The sequence below is a fragment of the Leptonotus elevatus genome, chromosome 5 (assembly GCF_054856555.1).
Source record: "Leptonotus elevatus isolate MCC_2025b chromosome 5, RoL_Lele_1.0, whole genome shotgun sequence".
NCBI classification, from domain to species: Eukaryota; Metazoa; Chordata; class Actinopteri; order Syngnathiformes; family Syngnathidae; genus Leptonotus; species Leptonotus elevatus.
In genome coordinates, this window is record NC_141243.1 from 15,116,994 (window position 1) to 15,136,093 (window position 19,100).

The 19,100-nt window shown below is 38.4% G+C and overlaps 2 protein-coding genes across 2 annotated transcripts; one reads left to right on the forward strand and one right to left on the reverse strand.

The window, feature by feature from the left end:
- Positions 1-880: 880 nt before the first annotated feature.
- On the forward strand, positions 881-6,398 carry hpdb (4-hydroxyphenylpyruvate dioxygenase b). The gene is made up of 14 exons (XM_086077003.1): positions 881-942; positions 1,133-1,159; positions 1,237-1,299; positions 1,898-2,002; positions 2,207-2,249; positions 3,250-3,332; positions 3,404-3,493; positions 3,573-3,676; positions 3,773-3,850; positions 4,206-4,368; positions 4,453-4,524; positions 5,521-5,643; positions 5,743-5,859; positions 5,926-6,398. Exons 1-14 carry the CDS (start codon positions 940-942, stop codon positions 6,034-6,036), a joined length of 1,182 nt encoding a protein of 393 aa, XP_085933129.1. The 5' UTR covers positions 881-939; the 3' UTR covers positions 6,037-6,398.
- On the reverse strand, positions 6,238-17,706 carry LOC147173871 (histone-lysine N-methyltransferase SETD1B-A-like). The gene is made up of 18 exons (XM_086075958.1): positions 17,621-17,706; positions 17,281-17,433; positions 17,093-17,197; positions 16,742-17,012; positions 16,529-16,641; positions 14,598-15,506; positions 13,027-13,593; positions 12,847-12,945; positions 12,723-12,774; positions 12,455-12,648; positions 11,698-11,821; positions 11,238-11,624; positions 9,470-10,372; positions 9,172-9,332; positions 9,004-9,108; positions 7,218-7,337; positions 6,919-7,056; positions 6,238-6,847 (listed from the first exon to the last, which is right to left on the reverse strand). Exons 2-18 carry the CDS (start codon positions 17,416-17,418, stop codon positions 6,674-6,676), a joined length of 4,560 nt encoding a protein of 1,519 aa, XP_085932084.1. The 5' UTR covers positions 17,419-17,433; positions 17,621-17,706; the 3' UTR covers positions 6,238-6,673.
- Between the last annotated feature and the right edge of the window lie 1,394 nt (positions 17,707-19,100).

The following is a 19,100-nucleotide window of genomic DNA, read 5'->3' on the forward strand; positions in this document are numbered from 1 at the left end:
GATGTCATTTTCAATCGACAGCAAGTGGCAAAATGGCTGCGCCCTGCGATGGAGAAAAATTAGTGGAGTTGGCTGCTTAACTCAAATTCCACAAAGGCAAAATTAATCTGAATGCTGTGTTTAGACTAGTGGGGGCCCACGCAACATACATATTATTGTAAATAAACTTTTTGGGTTGACTTCCCCTTTAATGAGATATGACTTATTTAGTAGCCTACTTACTGCAAGAACATACTGAAAGTATGAATTGATTTTGCTTTTCGATAATACCCAACTGCTTGTCTTATGTATTGCATCTGAGTTGCTTAGAATGTAAATAAAATAAAGAATGATGAATGATGATTTTGAACAGACAATTGAGGTAAGGAGCACTGTGAGGTTTCACATTGAGGAGTGAGCTGCCAATGAGCCAATGAGAGCCCTGAACAAGTGAGCCTCCTCTTGCCGCTGAACACTAACATATGGACTTAATGGTTTTTCTGGAAAACATGGCAGTAATTCTAAACCTTTTCTTCTATCAACTCTGCAACCAGTCGTATGCTTGTTAGCATGTTTCTTGTTGTCATATCATTTTTCAAATATTAGCATATCATTAATAAATGTTAATCAGTGTTTGGGATGCAAATCTTCACAACCACTTTTGAATTAACTGTCATTTTAACAAGTTTTCTTTTAATAGTTGTAGCAAATGGTAAAAAAAATTATTCTGTCGATCGATAGTCTATTTGCTAACTTGAGAACAATGTATGTGGACATGATTTTCATTGTCATCATTGTATAACATAGTGGGTGCCACAAAACATCCGTACGTACCCTTATCTCCTCCTCCTCCTCCTCTTAAACCTCCTCCAAAGTGTTTGGGATGGCTTTAGAACATTTCGGTCAGCTTTTCAATTCAGAGGTTAATCCTGACTACCAGGAAAGATCAGCAGGGGCAACATGGTGAGTTATTATATTATATTATATTATATTATATTATATTATATTATATTATATTATATTATATTATATTATATTATATTATATTATATTGATACCTAATTTCAAAATAAACCAGGTTTGGTTTTTTTACACAAATCTGCTGCTGTTTATATTCAATAGAGTAAATTGTTTATATGCTTTCCGTTTGCAGACGACATACACTGACAAAGGCGAAAAGGTAGGAAAATGAATTTGACTATACATTTCAAATTCACCACTTACCATTGTTTTTTGTTTTTGTTTTCTTGTCTGTAGCACGAGCAAGGACAATTCCTCTGCTTTGATCACTTAACATTCTGGGTTGGGAATGCAAAACAGGTATGCTATGTTTGAACATAATTTCCCAAACATACATAAATAAGACTTATAAGACCCAGTGACTTCAATTTAAAAATAAAAATGTAAACTGGTTTCAAACAATTATTTGATTTTTGTAGTGTGTTAAGTAAATACGATAACTGCTTGACCCCCCAAAAAAGAAAGAAAAGGGGAACAAATAAACTATTTTGTAAGTGCATGGTTCCATTTGTTCGTTGTTGGGTTTTTTTTATCAAAATAAAATGGTGCTGGCTCACATTTTCTTAGCAAACATTTTACACTATATATGAATGTGAACGTTTATGTCGACAATGAATTGACGTGAATTTAATTTGATTTGGGGCGTTTGAGTAACCTCACACTGGCACCAATTCCTCACACAACAACAGTTGGTGGTGGTCTATACATTCAGCAACACTATTGGTTCTCTTTAGGGGAGGGGCCGGGGACACCCAGGATGTAAAGTCACACGTTACATATTTCCCTTCGCGTAACTTCGCCTACTAACAGCAGATAGCGCAACCTGTCAGTTTCAAATCAGACAGTTGCTGACTTCCCTTCAAATGACGTTATCAACCACACATTTTCTTTTCAATAGGCAGCGTCATTTTACTGCAACAAACTGGGATTTGAACCATTTGCTTACCAAGGCTTGGAGACAGGCAGTCGAGATGTCGTGTCTCATGCAGTCAAACAAGGAAAGGTGAGGAGACGTGGAAGTATACATCATTACCCCCGAGAAAATGTCAGGAAATGCAATAAATTGAGTTAATTTCTGCCATCACACGTTCTTCTTAAGAGATACTAATAATAATAAAAGATAAAAAAATGGATTACACACAAAAGGAATTATTCCCGAGTGAAGTAGTTTTCTTGTGCCCTGATGATTGTTTTGTCTATCTCACAGATCATATATGTGTTCTCATCTGCTCTCAATCCTGGAAACAAAGGTAAAAAAAACACACACACACAAAAAAAACGGTTTATTTTATTTTATTTAAATTAGTTTTTAATATGGATTTTGTTACACAGATATAAAGCACAATATTAAATCGATTTAGTATTAAATGATTGTCAATGAAGTCTCTAGCACTATTTCTTTGTTAACTCATTCACTGCTATTAACGGGTATAGACGTCAAAAATTCATTTGAACTATTTCTATTAGTGTCACATTTTTCCCACTTTTGTTAAGAAGAGTATGAAAACCTAGAATTTTTTTTATTATACATTTAGAACAGATATAATATTTGTGATTAATCGTGAGTTAACTAGTGAAGTCATGCGATTAATTACAATTAAAAATGTTAATCGTTTGACGCCCCTAATTTTTAATAATCTTTTCTTTTCTTTTTAATTTGGGGCATCAGGCGATTACATTTTTAAATTAATTAAATTAATCACATGACTTCACTAGTTAACTCACGATTAATCACAAATTTTATATCTATTCTAAATGTACAATATAAAAAAATCTAGGTTTTCATACTCTTGGTAACAAAAGTGGGAAAAAAATGTGAAACTAAAGGGATACGTGCTTCATTGAGCCCTTTTCAGCAGAAAGAAGATAATATTTTGTCTATTATTAATGTGATAACTTCATTATCATGAACAATTAATACCTTTAAAAAATGATGTTGCCACTTGCTGTGGAGTGTGGATAGAAGATGACATCACCCGTGCTCAGGAAACCCATCATGGCTCAGTTTGCTTTTGCTGACCAAACCCAGAAAACAGGTGAGCCGTGATTGGTCGTTAGCTATTTCCTCAGCACGTGTGATGTCATTTTCAATCGACAGCAAGTGAAAAATGTGTTTTTAAAGGTATTAATTGTACAGAGTTATCAAATTTATTCTGGACAAAATATAAACTTTTTACTGCTGAAAATAACTCAATGAGTCAAGTATCCCTTTAAGTTCAACGCAGATCATTCCATTTGACTATTTCTCAGAGATGGGAGCTCATTTAGTCAAGCATGGGGATGGCGTGAAAGATGTGGCATTTACAGTGGAGAACTGTGACTCGTTGGTGCAGGTAACACGTCGGCCTTTAAATCTGACTTGACTTTAACTGAATGAAAATCGAGCTAAATGATATTTTGACAGAAAGCCAAAGAGCGAGGAGCTACGATTGTAAAAGAGCCCTGCACCTTGGAGGACAAGCATGGCAAAGTCAGACTTGCTGTGCTGCAAACAGTAAGAGATCAACCATTCATTAAGTTAAATATTCAAAAAACCATTAGGCAGCATTATTAATGTTCTTTTTATGCAACAGTATGGTGATACCACACACACCTTTGTGGAGAGGGCAGGATATAGCGGGCTGTTTCTGCCAGGCTTCCAAACGCCTCTATTTAAGGACCCTTCGTTAGCCATTTTGTAAGTATCCCTCATTTATCGAGCTGGTAATGCATGCATAAACTATTTTGTTCAAATGTGCTAACATATGACCCTGATTTTGACCTTTTACTACAGACCAGATGGAAAACTGAACTTCATTGATCACGTTGTGGGGAACCAACCAGAAGATGAGATGGTTCCAGTGGTGGAATGGTGAAACTTACACAACTGTTTCTATTGATTCACATCAGAGACCAGCATGACTTAGCGTTTTTCTCTCACTGGCCTCAGTGACTCTCCACATCTGGACCGCGTTTTAGCCTGTAACGAGCAAGGCCATTCCGTAAATGAAGCTGGTGATTGGTAGACTCCTAGTAGGGAGGGGAGGCGGCTGCGGCTTTTTGAAGGCATGAACCTCATTACATGAATTCTTGTCACGTCATTTGGGTCACACGTATTGCAACAGGAGCGAATACTGCAGATACGCATCAAGTAACAGGAGGGAAAGACAAAATTATAGGCCTGACCTCCTTATGTTCTCCTTCACCACTGATTCATTACCCAAAAGGTACCGGAAGAATCTTCTTTTTCACCGCTTCTGGTCAGTGGATGACAAGCAGCTGCAGACGGATATCAGTGCCCTGCGCTCCATTGTGGTGGCCAACTATGAAGAAACTGTAAAGATGCCTATCAATGAGCCAGCCATGGGCAAGAGGAAGTCTCAAATCCAGGTTTATACAATCAGTTAAATTAATGATGCGAATGTTGGCTTCTGTCAATTAGTATGTACTAAGAAAACATCTATTGACTTACAGGAGTATGTGGAGTACTATGGAGGTCCAGGAGTGCAGCACATTGCCATGAACACATCCGATATTATAACATCAGTAAGTGGACATTCCAAAATTTTATGTCCCCATTGTGAAATTTTAAATAATTCATGCACAAAATACAGAAACATGCACTAGTGACGAGAGTGATTTCTGGATATCTACTGTATATCTGAATAACTAAAAATATAGTTTGTTTGTTTTTGTTTTTCTCTTGTCCCTCCCACTTGATGACCAACTTACCAGTACATAACAAATTACAAATAGATGAGAAGAATTTTTTTTTTTCATCTTTTTTGATATGTTTTTGTAGATAATATTAATTATACGCTGAAGTTGCGCCCAACATACGTACATGTACGCTAAAACGGTTTTAGCCATCCAGAGGAAGGGAATAAAGTGAGCTACATGACTCAGCAGAAATGAGATCGTCAAGACCTAATGTCAATCCTCACTTGTCATATTTTTATTTTATGTTTTCTTAATGGAGTGTGTCACACAAACTACCGCAACATCGTTACTCAAATTATCATAAAAACACATATAATACTTTTAATATATAGAAAAATTTGTTCTTTACCAGTTAGCATAGGAGGTAACACAACTAGCATGTGGCTACTAGCTATTGTAGCTACTCTTGAGCATAAACATCACCAATGAATTACAACCCTGTTACTGTAATTTTAGAAATACTAACATTAAATTCATATTCAAATAAAATGTAACATTCTTGATTTAATTGTAACACATTTATTCAGTAGCCTAATGTTTTGGGGAAGTTCTTTAGGTGCATGACTATCTGTAACATGGTTACGTCAAGCAGCACATGACAAATTATCTCATTAAAAATGTGCCATGGTGATGGTTGAGCTTAAGAAAATCCAATTGTTTGATGGCTTATTACCTGTTTTTCATGAGGGGGGGGGGGGCATAAAATGAATGGTTCATGTGCTTTTCAAAAATAAACGTGGGCCTTAAATTCTGGAATGACTCCTTCCTTTTAGTTGTGTTGAATTGTGAAGGCTGCGAAAATAAACCTTTCATTTTTTGCAGGTCCGTAACCTAAAACAGCGTGGGACAGATTTTATGTCAGTGCCCGACACGTACTACGACCAACTGAGGGAGAAGTTAAAACACTCCAAGGTGAAAATTGCAGAGGACCTGGATGTCCTGCAGGTGGGATCACATACTGTATTTGCAGGACCATATTGAAAAAAAAAATCCTAAAACATTTGCCACTTATAACACTATAGAACATATTGTCCTTTTATTCAGGAGCTGAAGATTCTGGTGGACTATGACGACAATGGCTACTTACTTCAGATCTTTACCAAGCCAGTTCAGGACCGCCCCACTGTTTTCTTGGAAGTCATTCAGAGACATAATCACCAGGTTAGGACACTTATGGGTTGACAAGAACGACAACACTACCATTCACTTGCATTTAATGTATCGCAGGGCTTCGGTGCAGGAAACTTCAAATCTCTTTTTGAAGCAATTGAAGCGGATCAACATGCCAGAGGAAATCTGACCATCCTCATACCTAACGGTGTGTCCAAGAGTATGTGAGCTCAGATGTGGGCCATCTTCATGGTTTTTAAACAATGTAAATCGTACGACCAGTTAAGGCCGTTTCATGTATTGTACAAGTAAAGGTGAGAAGCTGCATGTGAGTTTACCTGACTCTTCAATTACAATTCAGTGTTCACTCATTTGTAATGTCATATTCATTTTCAAGCACATTACTCAAAGAAAACAGTATTCAAGTGCTCATAACTGAAAAAGTGTGTTATTATTTGCATGTTCAGCATATCTGATCATTTAATGTCAATGTCTATATTTGTATGAAAGCAACAGTTAAACAATGACTGTCAGACACGTTCCATACTGTGACATAAACCAAAGATAGTCTCTCATAACATGCCTTTAAAATATTCTTCCAGTAACTATGTACAGTATGTTCATTGATTAAACAAAAGTCAAGCGTCCTCTTCATATTTCATCATACACTAGCTTACGTGCTGGTTGGGAAACAAGTTCATTCGGTCCTCTTGATGCATCTCAGGTTATTTTTAACCTTCTAGAGAGCTGCTGCCAATGTGCTGATTTGATTTTGATAAGGCACATCTTCCGCGTCTGTGTCCGCCCATTACTTTAAGTTATGTGGGCTCCTATCTATGACGTAAGAGGTGCTCTCCCGATGGAATCAGTTCAAAGAGCCCCGACAGCTTTCAGCACCACACAAACAAGGAATCTTGGTGTCCTCAATAGGAAACTTGTAGTCGTATGTGATTTCTTCATTGATGCCTATTGGCTGCCGCGAGTAAATCACAATTTTCTTTTGAGACTCCACAGTGATGATCTTTGCATAGCAGTTCGGCTGTGAGACGAATATAACGTACACGTTGATTTGTAAATTGAGTCAACCCGGATGTAGCGAGTGGTACTCACACTGCAGCTGTGGTTGATGAATCTGGATAAATTCCCGCATTTGGTGGCATCGATGATGGTGTTCTGATCCACCCGGAACAAATAGCTGCTTCCGATGCCTGCCTCCTCATATCTGCGCTCTCTCATGTCGGCAATATCCTGAGAGAAACAACGTAAAAATTAATTCTTGTTGCCTTTACGTTTGTCTTCATTATGTTAAATCATGCTCTAATGGGTTGAACAGGAAACAACTTTAAAGACATGTTTATTAGTGGTGGTGGGTTGGTCCATAAATGTATTGGGGGGGGGGGGGGTCTCACCTGTCTGATAATTTGGCCTACATACTCAATCACCATCTCATCTGCTGCTATGGCCTCCATGGCGAACAGACCCCAATCGTGGATGTGACTTCGGCTGAAACGAATCTTCTTCTTTCGGAACTGAAGGATAAAATATATATACTTAAAAAAAAATTTTTTTTATCGAAATATTGATCTACTATGAACAGATATCATGCAATGGATATAAAAAAAGATTACACACTGTTGTGTAAGGTGTTTGTGACATCTAAAAATAAATAAATAAATAGGCCAAGATACACACCTGTGGCTAATCACATTCAATCTCAAGTTAAGTGGCACACCCCTGCCACCACTTAAAATGCCTCAAATTAATTTTCAAGTCGAAAAACTGACTGCTATTTCAAACATCCTCAACGCATGTTGCCACCACCACTACCATGCTTCACTGTAGTTAATGATATGGCATTCTTTTGATGACTAGCATTTTTGTGTTTACATCTAACAAATGTTTCTGAATTATGGCCAAGAAGTTCAACCTTGGTTTAATTGGACCATAACACATTTTCTCACACGTTTGGGAGATTTTATGACCCAGGATTGTTTTTTTTACAGTACACAGAGAGGCTAAATGAATCATGTTGCTAAATTAGTAATGGTCGACCAAGTGCTTATTATGGCAACATTTGCCAAAAATGGCCATCCTAGTCAGCAAACTTTCAAATGTAGCTGTTTGCATGTACATTGTATGCTTACAGCTTATTTGTTTTAAAAATGTGGGAGCTTGTTATGCTTTTATAACATCAACTTAATACAAAAAATATTACATTAATTTTTTTTGGGGGGGACGTCTCAAATATATTGATTAAGTAATTACTATTAGCACAAAACCTTATGCTTTCTGCTAGAAAGCAAAACAAGGACGGGAAGTTAACTCTGAACACTTCTCTAATTCGCTCAATGTGTGGAACATCGTGACTTCATTAAATCCAGAAAAAGTGGCTGCCGACTTCCTGTGTACGCTATGCTAATGAGCATGGCTGCTTGATCACATGATTGTTTGAAGCCGAACTTGCAAATTTTATTTTTATTTTTTTATGGTCGATGTCTCGACAAAAATTTAATACATATAGCATGGCATTTACTTGTACACATTTGATATGATGTAAACATGAACGAAGCCTGCATAATGAATATTTTCATCTTTCGTGGCTTTGTGATGACATGTTTAAAAATATATATATATTGTAGATATTTAAAGGTCCTTTGTCTAAAAGTTGTGATTGTGCACACTTGTGCAACCACAACATCTCAGTTTTTTTTATTTTTACTTCCCCCTTCAAAAAGATTTGATTTTAAAAATGTAGAACATTTCATGATTTTACTAGGTTACCAAAAATCGATGTAACTTAAAACTGCTCTCTGTAACAATTTGGCCAACAATAACTTTACAATAGCCTTTTTATTTGACCATTTATAACTGAAACATTTTCTAATAAGTATATTAACACCACAGATGTTCACAGTGGGTACTCCTGCAAGCCTCTGGTCAATAATTTCCAGACTGGATTCGGGTTTGAATTTCCCGCCGTCTGTCTGCGAGTGTGACGTTATTTGCGCATTGTGTACAAGGATGTGTGCAGTTTTATTTTTCGTCAACAGGAGGCAGTAGCGATTCGAAATGGAATTGTCTGCGCTCAGTAGGTTTAAGTGATAGACTCATATTATAGTTCTCCTGCACTATTATAACCCATGCCTTTATTTAAAGTTGACGGTGGCTAGTGTGCGTTTGCTTCATTTCACAAACCTTGAGTTGGTTCAACTTGACCAGGTCACTGTCGCAGCTAAAAGATGACAACAGCCTGCGCTGTTCTGACCTGAAGTCTGATCCAGCCCGAAGTGTCAGAGGTTCCTGCACAAACACAATGCGTTACACATTTTGATGACGAGACTCACACATTCCTGTTTTAAATACCTGAGCGCTTGTTGATGGAAGCTCAGTGGTTCTTGCCTGGTTGAGGTATTCAAGTTTATCCCTCCAGTTGATTTTGTAGAAGCCTTCGCTGCGAGCCGAGCCTGTAATGTGCTTCTGCTGCCATGGTTGGTGTCCTTCACTTTTCTCTGAACCGTGAGTCAGTAAGCAGCAGTTAAGATCATAAAACAAACCCATCCATGAGCAATTTTATACTTCTGGATATATTTAGAATCAAAAGCATGCATCGCATACAAAATAAAACGAAAGTTTAATGCTCACAATAAACAGAAAAGGATATGAGGATGGTGTATCCAGCGAGTGTCACTAAGCCAGCTACACTCATCATCGCGCTCTTGTAACCTTCCATAAGTGCACTGCAGCAGTCTCCCATCTTCTTCGTCAAGGCCGTCCTTCCATATACTGTGAAGTATCCTCCTCTCCTCCCGCTCTGAACGCCACTTGGGACGACAACGACGAGAGCAGCGCTGGCTCCTCCAACCCCTTTTTTTTCTCTTCCACCGTTTACTCCTCGTTTTTTTTGTTCCCTCGTAGAGAAGACCCGGCATGTTCTCCAGTCCTTGCAGAGGTCTCGCTCTCATACCTGACCATGTTCTCACCCCTCCGCCATCAGATGAAGACTCGGAGGGGTCACACGGAGATGACATTCCAAGGAATTTGTCACATAAAAGCGGTTGTGAGGTGTTCACTCTTCTGTGGATTAACGCTTTTTGTGGTCGGATAGCTCTTCCAGGCGTCTTTGGTGGTAACGTAAATGGATTTCTAAACAGTGATGATAATTTTCTAACATGTGGGCATGGAACACTTTCATTCTCTGGTGAAGTTGTTGAGACCCTCATGACACTGTTTGGACTCCAAGCAGTTGTGTCTTCTCTACCCGGGGTTCTGGGCGTGTCCTGGAATAGCAAAGACATTCCTGATGCCAGACGTAGCTCACCGATAATTAGCGAGAGATTGTCGTCTCCTGATTCTTCACTTCCTAGTTGTGAGGCTATCCCCTTGCCCGGGGTCCGTGGTCGTTCCACCTCCATCACGACCGGAGATGTTGATTTACTTTTGATCGAAAGCTCAGGGTCACTGTCGGTAAAGCAGCCAGTAGGAGTGAGAGGCCTCAAGGTGAAGTCCGGAGATCCCAAATTCCATTCACGCACCTCCGACTCAACATCAAGTTCAAGGGTCACTGCTACAGAGATGGTTGACAAGAGCATATCACACAAGTTTACCGTGTCTATACCAGGGGTCAGCAACTATTACTATCAAAAGAGCCATTTTAGACCAAATAAATAGCAAAAATCTGTCTGGAGCCGCAAAACATTTGAACATTGTGATGAACGAAACTGTGTTTGTGTTAGTTGAGTGTACTGTGAGGGCCCAACAGCTAATTAGAGGTGCACCAGAGCAGAAAAATATGCAGCATCCAATCCTTTCCGAGAATAATTTTCTTCTACCTTTTTTCTTTTCTTTTTGGATTTGTTGTTGATGTTGTTGAAATTTTTCATAAAATTTTTAACTTTTCTGGCTTTCTGTTACCTTTCTGACACTTTGGGCAATTTTATGGACATATGGTAATGATCTGCCTCTCTTCTTCCTTTTTGGGACATTTTATGGCTATTTGGGGGATTTTTTCTTTTGTTTTGGGACATCTTATGGTTACTTTTTGAATGTTTTCTTTAATGCCTTTTTTAAATTATTCAATTCTTTAACATTTTTGGCAATTTCATGGACATTTTATGTTAATTTTCTGCTTTTTTTATGGTCACCTTTTGGATATTTTTAGTTTTTTTTTTGTTTGTTTTTCATTTGCTTTTCATCTCTCTCTTTATGACAACTTAACTCTGACATTGTTTGAATATTTAATTATTCATTTTTTATGTAATCATTAATTCACTTATATATATATATAATCTAGAAAATAATTATGTAAAAAACAATTTTTTTATTTCCACACATTTTTTTAGATGTCCACAGGCAGCCATAGAGTGACTATAAGAGCCACATGCAGACCCCTGATCTATACAGATAATTATTTCAATATTCCGACAAAATACCTGGAAGTCCAGTACGCGATGGGGGCTGTAGCTCCTGGGGCTTGCTGAAATGCGGATCCATCATTACATGTCCTTGCTGCATGTACTGGTTCTCCTCTGTTTTCTCCCTATCAGACAGATCTGACAAGTCCTGGAGTTCCAGCTGAGCGCCAGGTGTGAGGGGGGCTGATGGCGTCACCGGGGGCTCAACATCCATGGACTCCTCATCTGATGATATTACTATACACTCCAAACCGTCAGCACCCTTTTCATTGTCTCCTAAATCATCATCTTCTTCAGAGCTGAAGTCAGAGTAGGATGAGTCGTCATAGCTCTCTGATGTAAAAGAGTCAAGGGAATCCGAGCCGGATAAGCAGTCCTCAGAGGAGCTGCATTCTGAATACGTCTCTACGAAGGAACCACAAAATGCATGAAACTGGCCTGAAACTTAGCTGTAGCACACACTAACTTTTCAACATACCACTGTCGGAGGAGAGAACTTCATCAAGAACCGGGCAGGTGTCTTTGGCCTTTATGTGTTTTTCAGTCTCCTTCTCTTTTTCCTGACTGCCATCAACATTGTTGACATGATCTCTTCTGTTACACTGAAATGCAAAAAAAATATATCAGCATCAATGTTTGTCAAGTTAAGTTACTTGAGCTACAACTCAAATTAGTGTACAACATTTATGTTTGTGACTTTCTCAAAATTGTCATTCCAAACCATGTGAGGGTTTTGTTTTATGATATACAGTTATATTATCATATAGGAAGTTAGTAGAAGCCTTTTTTTATAAATTGAAAATGCCACATTTAGCGCAGGCTTCACCAACGTGCTGACCGCAGACACCATGTAGCCTGCAGGCCTGTTCTAAAAATAGGTAACCAGTGATGGGACATTGTAATTTCCTACACTGTCGCAGATTTATATAAATAGCATAGATTAGATGATGATATTTATAGGTTTCATAATTATTCTGAGAAACCAATAACATGATCAGTGTTTTCAAATGATCATTCCTTATTAATATAACTGTAAAAAAAAAATCGGGTATTTTCCCAAATGTGTTATATCAGAAATGTGTATCAAACAGGTAGCCCTTTGCATTATTCTTTCATTTTCAAAAAGCAACAAAAAAAACAACGGTCAATGTCTAAATACTTAAATAACTTAAAAAAAAAAAAAAATCAATTATAAGAATCATTAATGACAGCTTTTCATGTAACTTGTCATTTACCAAACTGTTTACATCATCTTCTAAGGGCCCAGCCAGTTCCTCTTTGTTTGTCGCAGTTTCCCTTTCCTCTGCTTGATGCGTCTTGCATTCTTCATTTCCGTCATCATCATCGCTATCAAGATCAAGTGGTCTTGTGTATCTGCGTTTGCGTCTCTCAAATGTTGGTTTGAACGAATTGTCCTCTTGGGTCCCATCTAAAGCAACGCATGAAGAAGGGTTAGTCCTTGAATAGTAATTGAATAAAAAATAATAATAATAATTAACTTACCAGAATTTTTTACTTCTAATATTGCAGGATGGTCATCTCTTTTCTTCTTAATCTGCATTGCAAAACACTTTCTTCATTTCAATGTTCATTTTTGGTGTTTTATTACAAATCTAATATTGCTTACCTTAAAGGAGGGGAGTGGGGGTTTCTTGCGCTCGCCAGTGATGTGATTCAGAGGATTTATACTTTTGGTTTTCTTATCATTCAAAGGCAAAACTGCTATCTTCAGTACATAAAATATATTATTGAGTTAAAACAAGTGTGCGGTATATGATGAATGTTGAAAAAAGGAAGAAGCATTTACCTTTGATTTCTTCTCTTGACCGTCCCACCAGTTTTCAAACACCTTGAATGCCACTCCCTCAATCATTCTGCGAGTGATGTCCTTCTTGATTATTGACTTCAGTTCATCCATCAACACAGCTAAAACTTTATCCACTGTGACTTTACGATTTTTTCCCTTTCTTAGTGTGTAGTTTGGTGGAGGCAGTAAAGGGTTGATACAAGTGGCAGGAGGCGCTAAGTGGACGCTTCCCAGCCCTGGTGGATCGCCCCGGTCCAAGCTGCTTGGAGGTTGTAGGGACGAGGCGTATGTGTGCATCAAAGGAGGTCGGGGTACTGGAAAATTAGATGGTGGGATTGAGGCTGGGGGAACGTGGATGCTGCTGTGATGACCCGAAGGGAGGGTCCAGCCTGGAATGGCGCCTTTCGGCAGGCGAGATGGGGCATGAGGAAATGAAGGAATGGGGAAACGTAAAGGGGGAAATGGTGGATGGTGACCTGCGGGTAGATGAGTGTTGCAGGGAGGCTGCGGGATAGATGGTGTCAACGCGTCACAGTTTCCTTTGTCCACATTTGATAAGTGAAGCTCCTGAGAGAGACAAGAAGAGATCAAACTGACCGGATAAAATAAAAGACAAAATTATTATAAGTGATTTTGTGATTAACTCATTCACTGCCATAATTTCATTTTTTTTTTAAAGATTATTAAAAATTTGGGACAAGAGGCGATTAATATTTTTTTATTGTAATTAATCGCATGACTTCACAAATTTTATATCGATTCTAAATGTACGATAACAAATTCTAGGTTTTCATACTCTTGTTAACAAAAGTGGGAAAAAAATGTTAAACTAATAGAAATAGTTCAAATGAATTTTTGACGTCAACGGCAGTGAATGGATAAAAAAAAAAGATAAGAAATTTGGGCCGTCAGGCGATTAAAGTTTTTAATCGTAATTAATCTAGCATGACTTCACTAATTAATTCGCGATTAATCACAAATTTCATATCTGTTCTAAATGTACAATTAAAAAAAATTCTAGGTTTTCATACTCTTGTTAACAAAAGTGGAAACAATTTTAAACTAATAGAAATAGTTCAAATGGCAGTGAATGAGTTAAATGGGAAGTCAAACCAAAAATAATTTTTTGACAATTATATGTTCTAGCTCCTCTAGTCTGAATACATTAGTCCGGTTAATGTCGTGTTAGTGGAAAATGAGTTAAGCAGCAAAATACAGCAGTTTTTGTCTACATCAGAAGGCGGCCATTTTGCCACTTGCTGTCAAGTGAAAATTACATCATAGTTGCTTAGGGCTCGAGTAACAACCAATCACAGGTCAGCTTCAGAAAACAGGTGAGCTGTGATTGGTCGTTGCCTGAGCCATGAGCAACTGTGATGTCATCTTCACTCAACAGTAAATGGCAAAATGGCCGCCCCCTGAGATGGATAAAAACGAGTGGATTTTGCTGCATAACTCATACTCAAACGTAATATTAATAATAATGTCATGTTTAGAATAGTGAGGTCACATATAACATATTGTTGTCAAGAAATGTTTAAGGTTGACTTTCACTTTAAGAGAATGATCACCTTAGGACACGGTGCCTGGGACATTTCTGCATCTGCCGGACTGTTTCCATCTCTGTTTCCTTCAGATTGTGTGAAATCAAAAGGAGAGGGGCACTCGTTATCTCTTTGGGATGTCAGAAAAAAAACAGCTTGGGAAGTTTCATCTTCTTCGAGGAGTGGCGTTGGACTGACATGTTCCAAAATTTGGTTTGGGCTTTCTGAGAGTGGGAAGTTCTGGAGTGAATACGGTGAGGTTGGGCTGTCCTGACAGAACACATCAGCTTTCAAAGTACTCCCAAGAAAAGTATCTGAACTTTTGTTGGCTGTCAGCAAACTTTGTATTCGGGCATCTAATGTCTCTGGTTGGGGGCTTCTAGGGAGAAAGTCCACGTCTGCCTGCTTGTTGGCTGCCAAGTTGACACTCAAGATGCTCAAAGGGTTTATAGGTGCTGCTTTTGAGGTAGGTGTGACCACATCGCTCGACTGTGGACCGGAGGATCTAAGTTCAAAGGAATGCTTTTCCTGATTCTGAGCAAATGTGGATTCAGTGTGCTTGCTACTCTGGGTAAACAGTGGGATGGAAGGCTGAGGTTGGCGTTTCTTTAAATTTACGATGACCTCGGAGACTTCACCAGTTCCCCAGTGAAGCCTTGGGAATTTACGACAGCAAAGCTCTCTTCGGAAAGTTTTGTGAACACTGTGGGTCGAGGCCTCCGCCTGGAGGATCGGCGTGCCCTGAAGACTGGAGTAGCACGAGTCTTGGGAGAGGGGAGTCGCAGAAAAGCAAGGGGTCCGCGGGGTTCCCTGTGAACAAGGAGTCAGCCCAAAGCTATAAGGTGTATCCTGGCCAATACTGGAATACGCTGTGTCGAGAGAGAGTGGAGTCGTCAGGCTACTTGGGCTTCCTTGTTCCTGTGGGACTGAATTGCACTGCAAGAAATCAAGACAAAATGTAACATATTGTCATATTCCTAAAATAATGGCTTACCAGTAAGGTTTTTTCAGTAAGGTTTTTTTTTTGTGTGTGTGTGTGATTTTTTTTTTTCAGAAAACATACCAAATGTTATATTCATTTATTTTAGCAGAGGTTGCTTACAACCTGATGAGATGATTAGGAGTAATAATGTATGTAAAAAAAAAAGAAAGAAAATAAGACATTTAGTCCATTATTTTAGCAAGGTAACAATTTGTTTTTCAATCTATTGTGAGAGAGTAATTTCAATTTCCCATTGAGAGATTATAATAAGTATAATAAAAAAATAATAATTAAAAAAATATTCCACCTCTTGTAACTGTTTTTTTCCCCCGCTAAGAAACCGAGAACATAAGCAAAATAATTGTTGCCTTGTTTTGTGTATGACAAGGAAAGAGCTGATGGAAGGTAATTACAGATCGGGTTACTAATGCTTAATATTGCCAAAGAAAGGTGCAAACCTATTTAAGTACATGCTGCAAAAGCAGTGATTTATTGACAAAAGCAATGTTTGACACGATCCATGTGCTTCCAAGCCACAATATTTTGCAAAAGTCGCCTTGCCTCACCTGGACAATTTAACAGTAAATGGACAATTCTGTTGAAGGTGAAGGTTAAAAAAAAGAAGAAGCTGAACTTGTTTTAACAATGTCACTGTCATTTGCTTTTTATAAAAATCAAAGGGGGATTTGATTAAAACAGCTCAGATTTTATTCTAAAACCACATCACCCACCACTAATCCAAACAGTCATTAGGACTATAAAAAAAACAAAAAATATTGGGATACACATTTTCCATCTCCTATATTCGAGGTGTGTAAATGTGAGACTGTTGTCTTTTTTCTTTTCTTTTTTTGTTGTAATTATGATCCTCTTTCTCTGGTTGGTTGATTGATTGAATTCAAATCTGTTGAGAGTGCTCACCATTCATTCAATAATTAAAATCACTAAGTGTTAGCAAATACTGTACTGCACATACCAGTAAATTGTCGATTAAGTTTTGGAGATTTTTGTCACTGCTTCCCACTGGTAAGCTCCATGGAGTGTAGAGACCATTAAAGAGCAGTTTGAGGTAGCGCACTCTATTTTCACCTGTTGAATGAGGCCCAACAAGTCACTTTAAAACTTTAAAAAAAAATCTAAATTTTTACTCATTTAAACATGGGCCGAGAAAGTGAAAAAGCCTCCTTACCTTTTGGATCAATTTCCACATGGATAACGTTACCCATTACTGATGTTTGATTTAGATGATGAACAGCGTCCTTTGCAGCCCTCACAGTGTCAAAAACAACTTTTGCGATGCCTAAGTGCTTCTTGTTCTTTGGGTTGTAGAAAATGTCCACTTCTTCCGTGTGGCCATATTTCGCACACATATTAGTCAGGAAGGCCTTGTTTACATTGTCATTCAACCTGCAAAAAGTCACTTCTTTGGGGGGAATAGGGCCAATGTAATACTTGTCAATCTGAAAGGGCACATGCAAAAAAACAACACGACCGTGAGTAGGCGTGTTATTAACATACCTCTCGTGGCATAAAAGGCTACCTTAAATCTGGCAACCGAAAGGTCAGTCTTGACGCATTTGCTCCACATGCGGCAGATGCGCGGATCTTTCACTGCATCCACTGGAAACAAACCCAAGTCGTCAACCTGATGTTGGAAAACAAGACAACTGTGGGTTTGTTCATGGCGAGGGGGTGTACTAATGAAGATGAATGTTTTGAAACGCTCACGGGAATGTTAAAGTCGTGCCCATCATAGCGGTACACTTTGTATAGTCCTTTTGTTAGAACGGGATCAATAATCAACTTGCAACTTCTCCAGGGCTGACGCGGTGATTCTCTCCCTAAAACCAGTTTTTCGCTTTCCATTACATTCGTCCAAACCTGCAATTATGACACACCAGGGTTTGTGATTTGCGTCTGGATACCTATCGGTTCGCTAGTTATTGCGATGGACGTATATACGCCCCAACAGGTGATGCGAATAACATCCCCTGTAAGCTTAACTCGGATATCACTTGAAAGAAAAATCAACTCCTTAAAACCCGAATAAAGAAAATTAACATCTTACCTATGATTGTATTCGTTGATCCACCATCATCTATACTCGACTTGTATTTTGTATTTATTTTTTCAGCCAGGTGTACACAACGTACGTTGCCCAGGTTGATGTACAGATCCATCCGCCAGGAGTAAGATAGTTCTTTCATCCAGGCGGAGGAGCACATTAAAAGTGCTAACAGCACAACAGTGCTAACAGTGATGAACCTTTTTTGTCTTGTGTACCCCCGAACCCTTCCGTACGGATTATATTTACATATGGCTTATATATTTAGATATTTACTTATCATCTTGGAAATAAATATGAAATATTTCCCAATACCCCGGCCGCAATGTGCAGGTAGCCTATACCCAACGTTATGACATCCAATTCACTAGATGCATCAACAAGTCTGTGATTGACAACGTCAAAGTGGTAGTAATTTAATAATATGTAGGCTATAGGCTATATAGTAGTGTCATAACTGCACTGCATTGTTGAGATATACAGGGTGATTGCAAAAACAACTCCCTATTTTAAAGTAGAGTAAAATCATAAATTGAGTTATTTGTTTAGTGTATCTTTTTTCTATTTTTCTGTTTGTTCTGTTCATTGTTTGCGCTGTTCGTTATGTATGCGTTTGTCATTGGCATTTAAACGAAGAAGAAAGACGATTTATTTGTATTATTATTATTTAAATCGGGGAGTAAATAAAGGAAATTGGGTAATTTCCACTTTTGAAAGTGGTGGATTGTCAACCATCTACTGCCAAGCTTTGGCCAGAAAAATATTGGGGTGAATTAGCCAAACTTTTAATAATAGTGGATAATTTACATTATAAAACAGATCATGCATGAAAGACCACTGCAATACAATAACATTATTCACCGTAATGCTGCACCAGTAGGTGCAATACCAAAATAACAATTTGTGTCGATCAGAGTTATGGTCGGGAGATGAGCCCATTGAGATGCAAAAGTTTATGTGAACCCCCCCCCCCCCCCACCCACACACACACACAATAAGGTCTTCTGCTATGACAACTGATGGTAAACAATAGACTGAATTTAACTCTGCAACGTGTCTTCAGAAGTTAGTTTCTTTTTGTTTATCTCTGAGTTGTTACATAATGTACAGTGGCAGGATCATGCGGCCACTTACAGCACAGGCCGGCGTACATGTCTTTTCTCAAAACACAAGTCAAGGAAGAATCTGAAGTTTACAACACGCAGCACCTCACCCAGCAAGAAGACAGGGAGATTGTTTAAACTATACAGCTGACAAATGTTGATGCCACTGGCCAAAAAAGTTACCTTGATATGGTGTTGCCACCACAGTATGGAACTTTCATATCAAGTCCTAAAGAGTGTGATCTCGTCCCTTCCAAAAGGTCATGATAATCTACAAGACTAGAATTAATGTTTTGACAGTGCATACCAGGCTTCAGTACACAGCCTGTCCTTGATTTGAGCACCATATAAGGAATTAGTGGTAGAATAAAGAGGTACAG

Excerpts from the sequence above, each read along its gene's own strand:
- hpdb (XM_086077003.1), top strand. Across the intron at positions 2,003-2,206 it reads ATGCAGTCAAACAAGGAAAG|ATCATATATGTGTTCTCATC; the intron begins GTGAGGAGACGT and ends TCTATCTCACAG. Across the intron at positions 5,860-5,925 it reads TTCAGAGACATAATCACCAG|GGCTTCGGTGCAGGAAACTT; the intron begins GTTAGGACACTT and ends AATGTATCGCAG.
- LOC147173871 (XM_086075958.1), bottom strand. The coding sequence starts at position 17,418 with ATGGAAAGCGAAAAACTGGTTTTAGGGAGAGAATCACCGCGTCAGCCC. Across the intron at positions 9,109-9,171 it reads TTCCATCAACAAGCGCTCAG|GAACCTCTGACACTTCGGGC; the intron begins GTATTTAAAACA and ends GTGTTTGTGCAG. Across the intron at positions 6,848-6,918 it reads TCATCAACCACAGCTGCAGT|CCGAACTGCTATGCAAAGAT; the intron begins GTGAGTACCACT and ends TTCGTCTCACAG.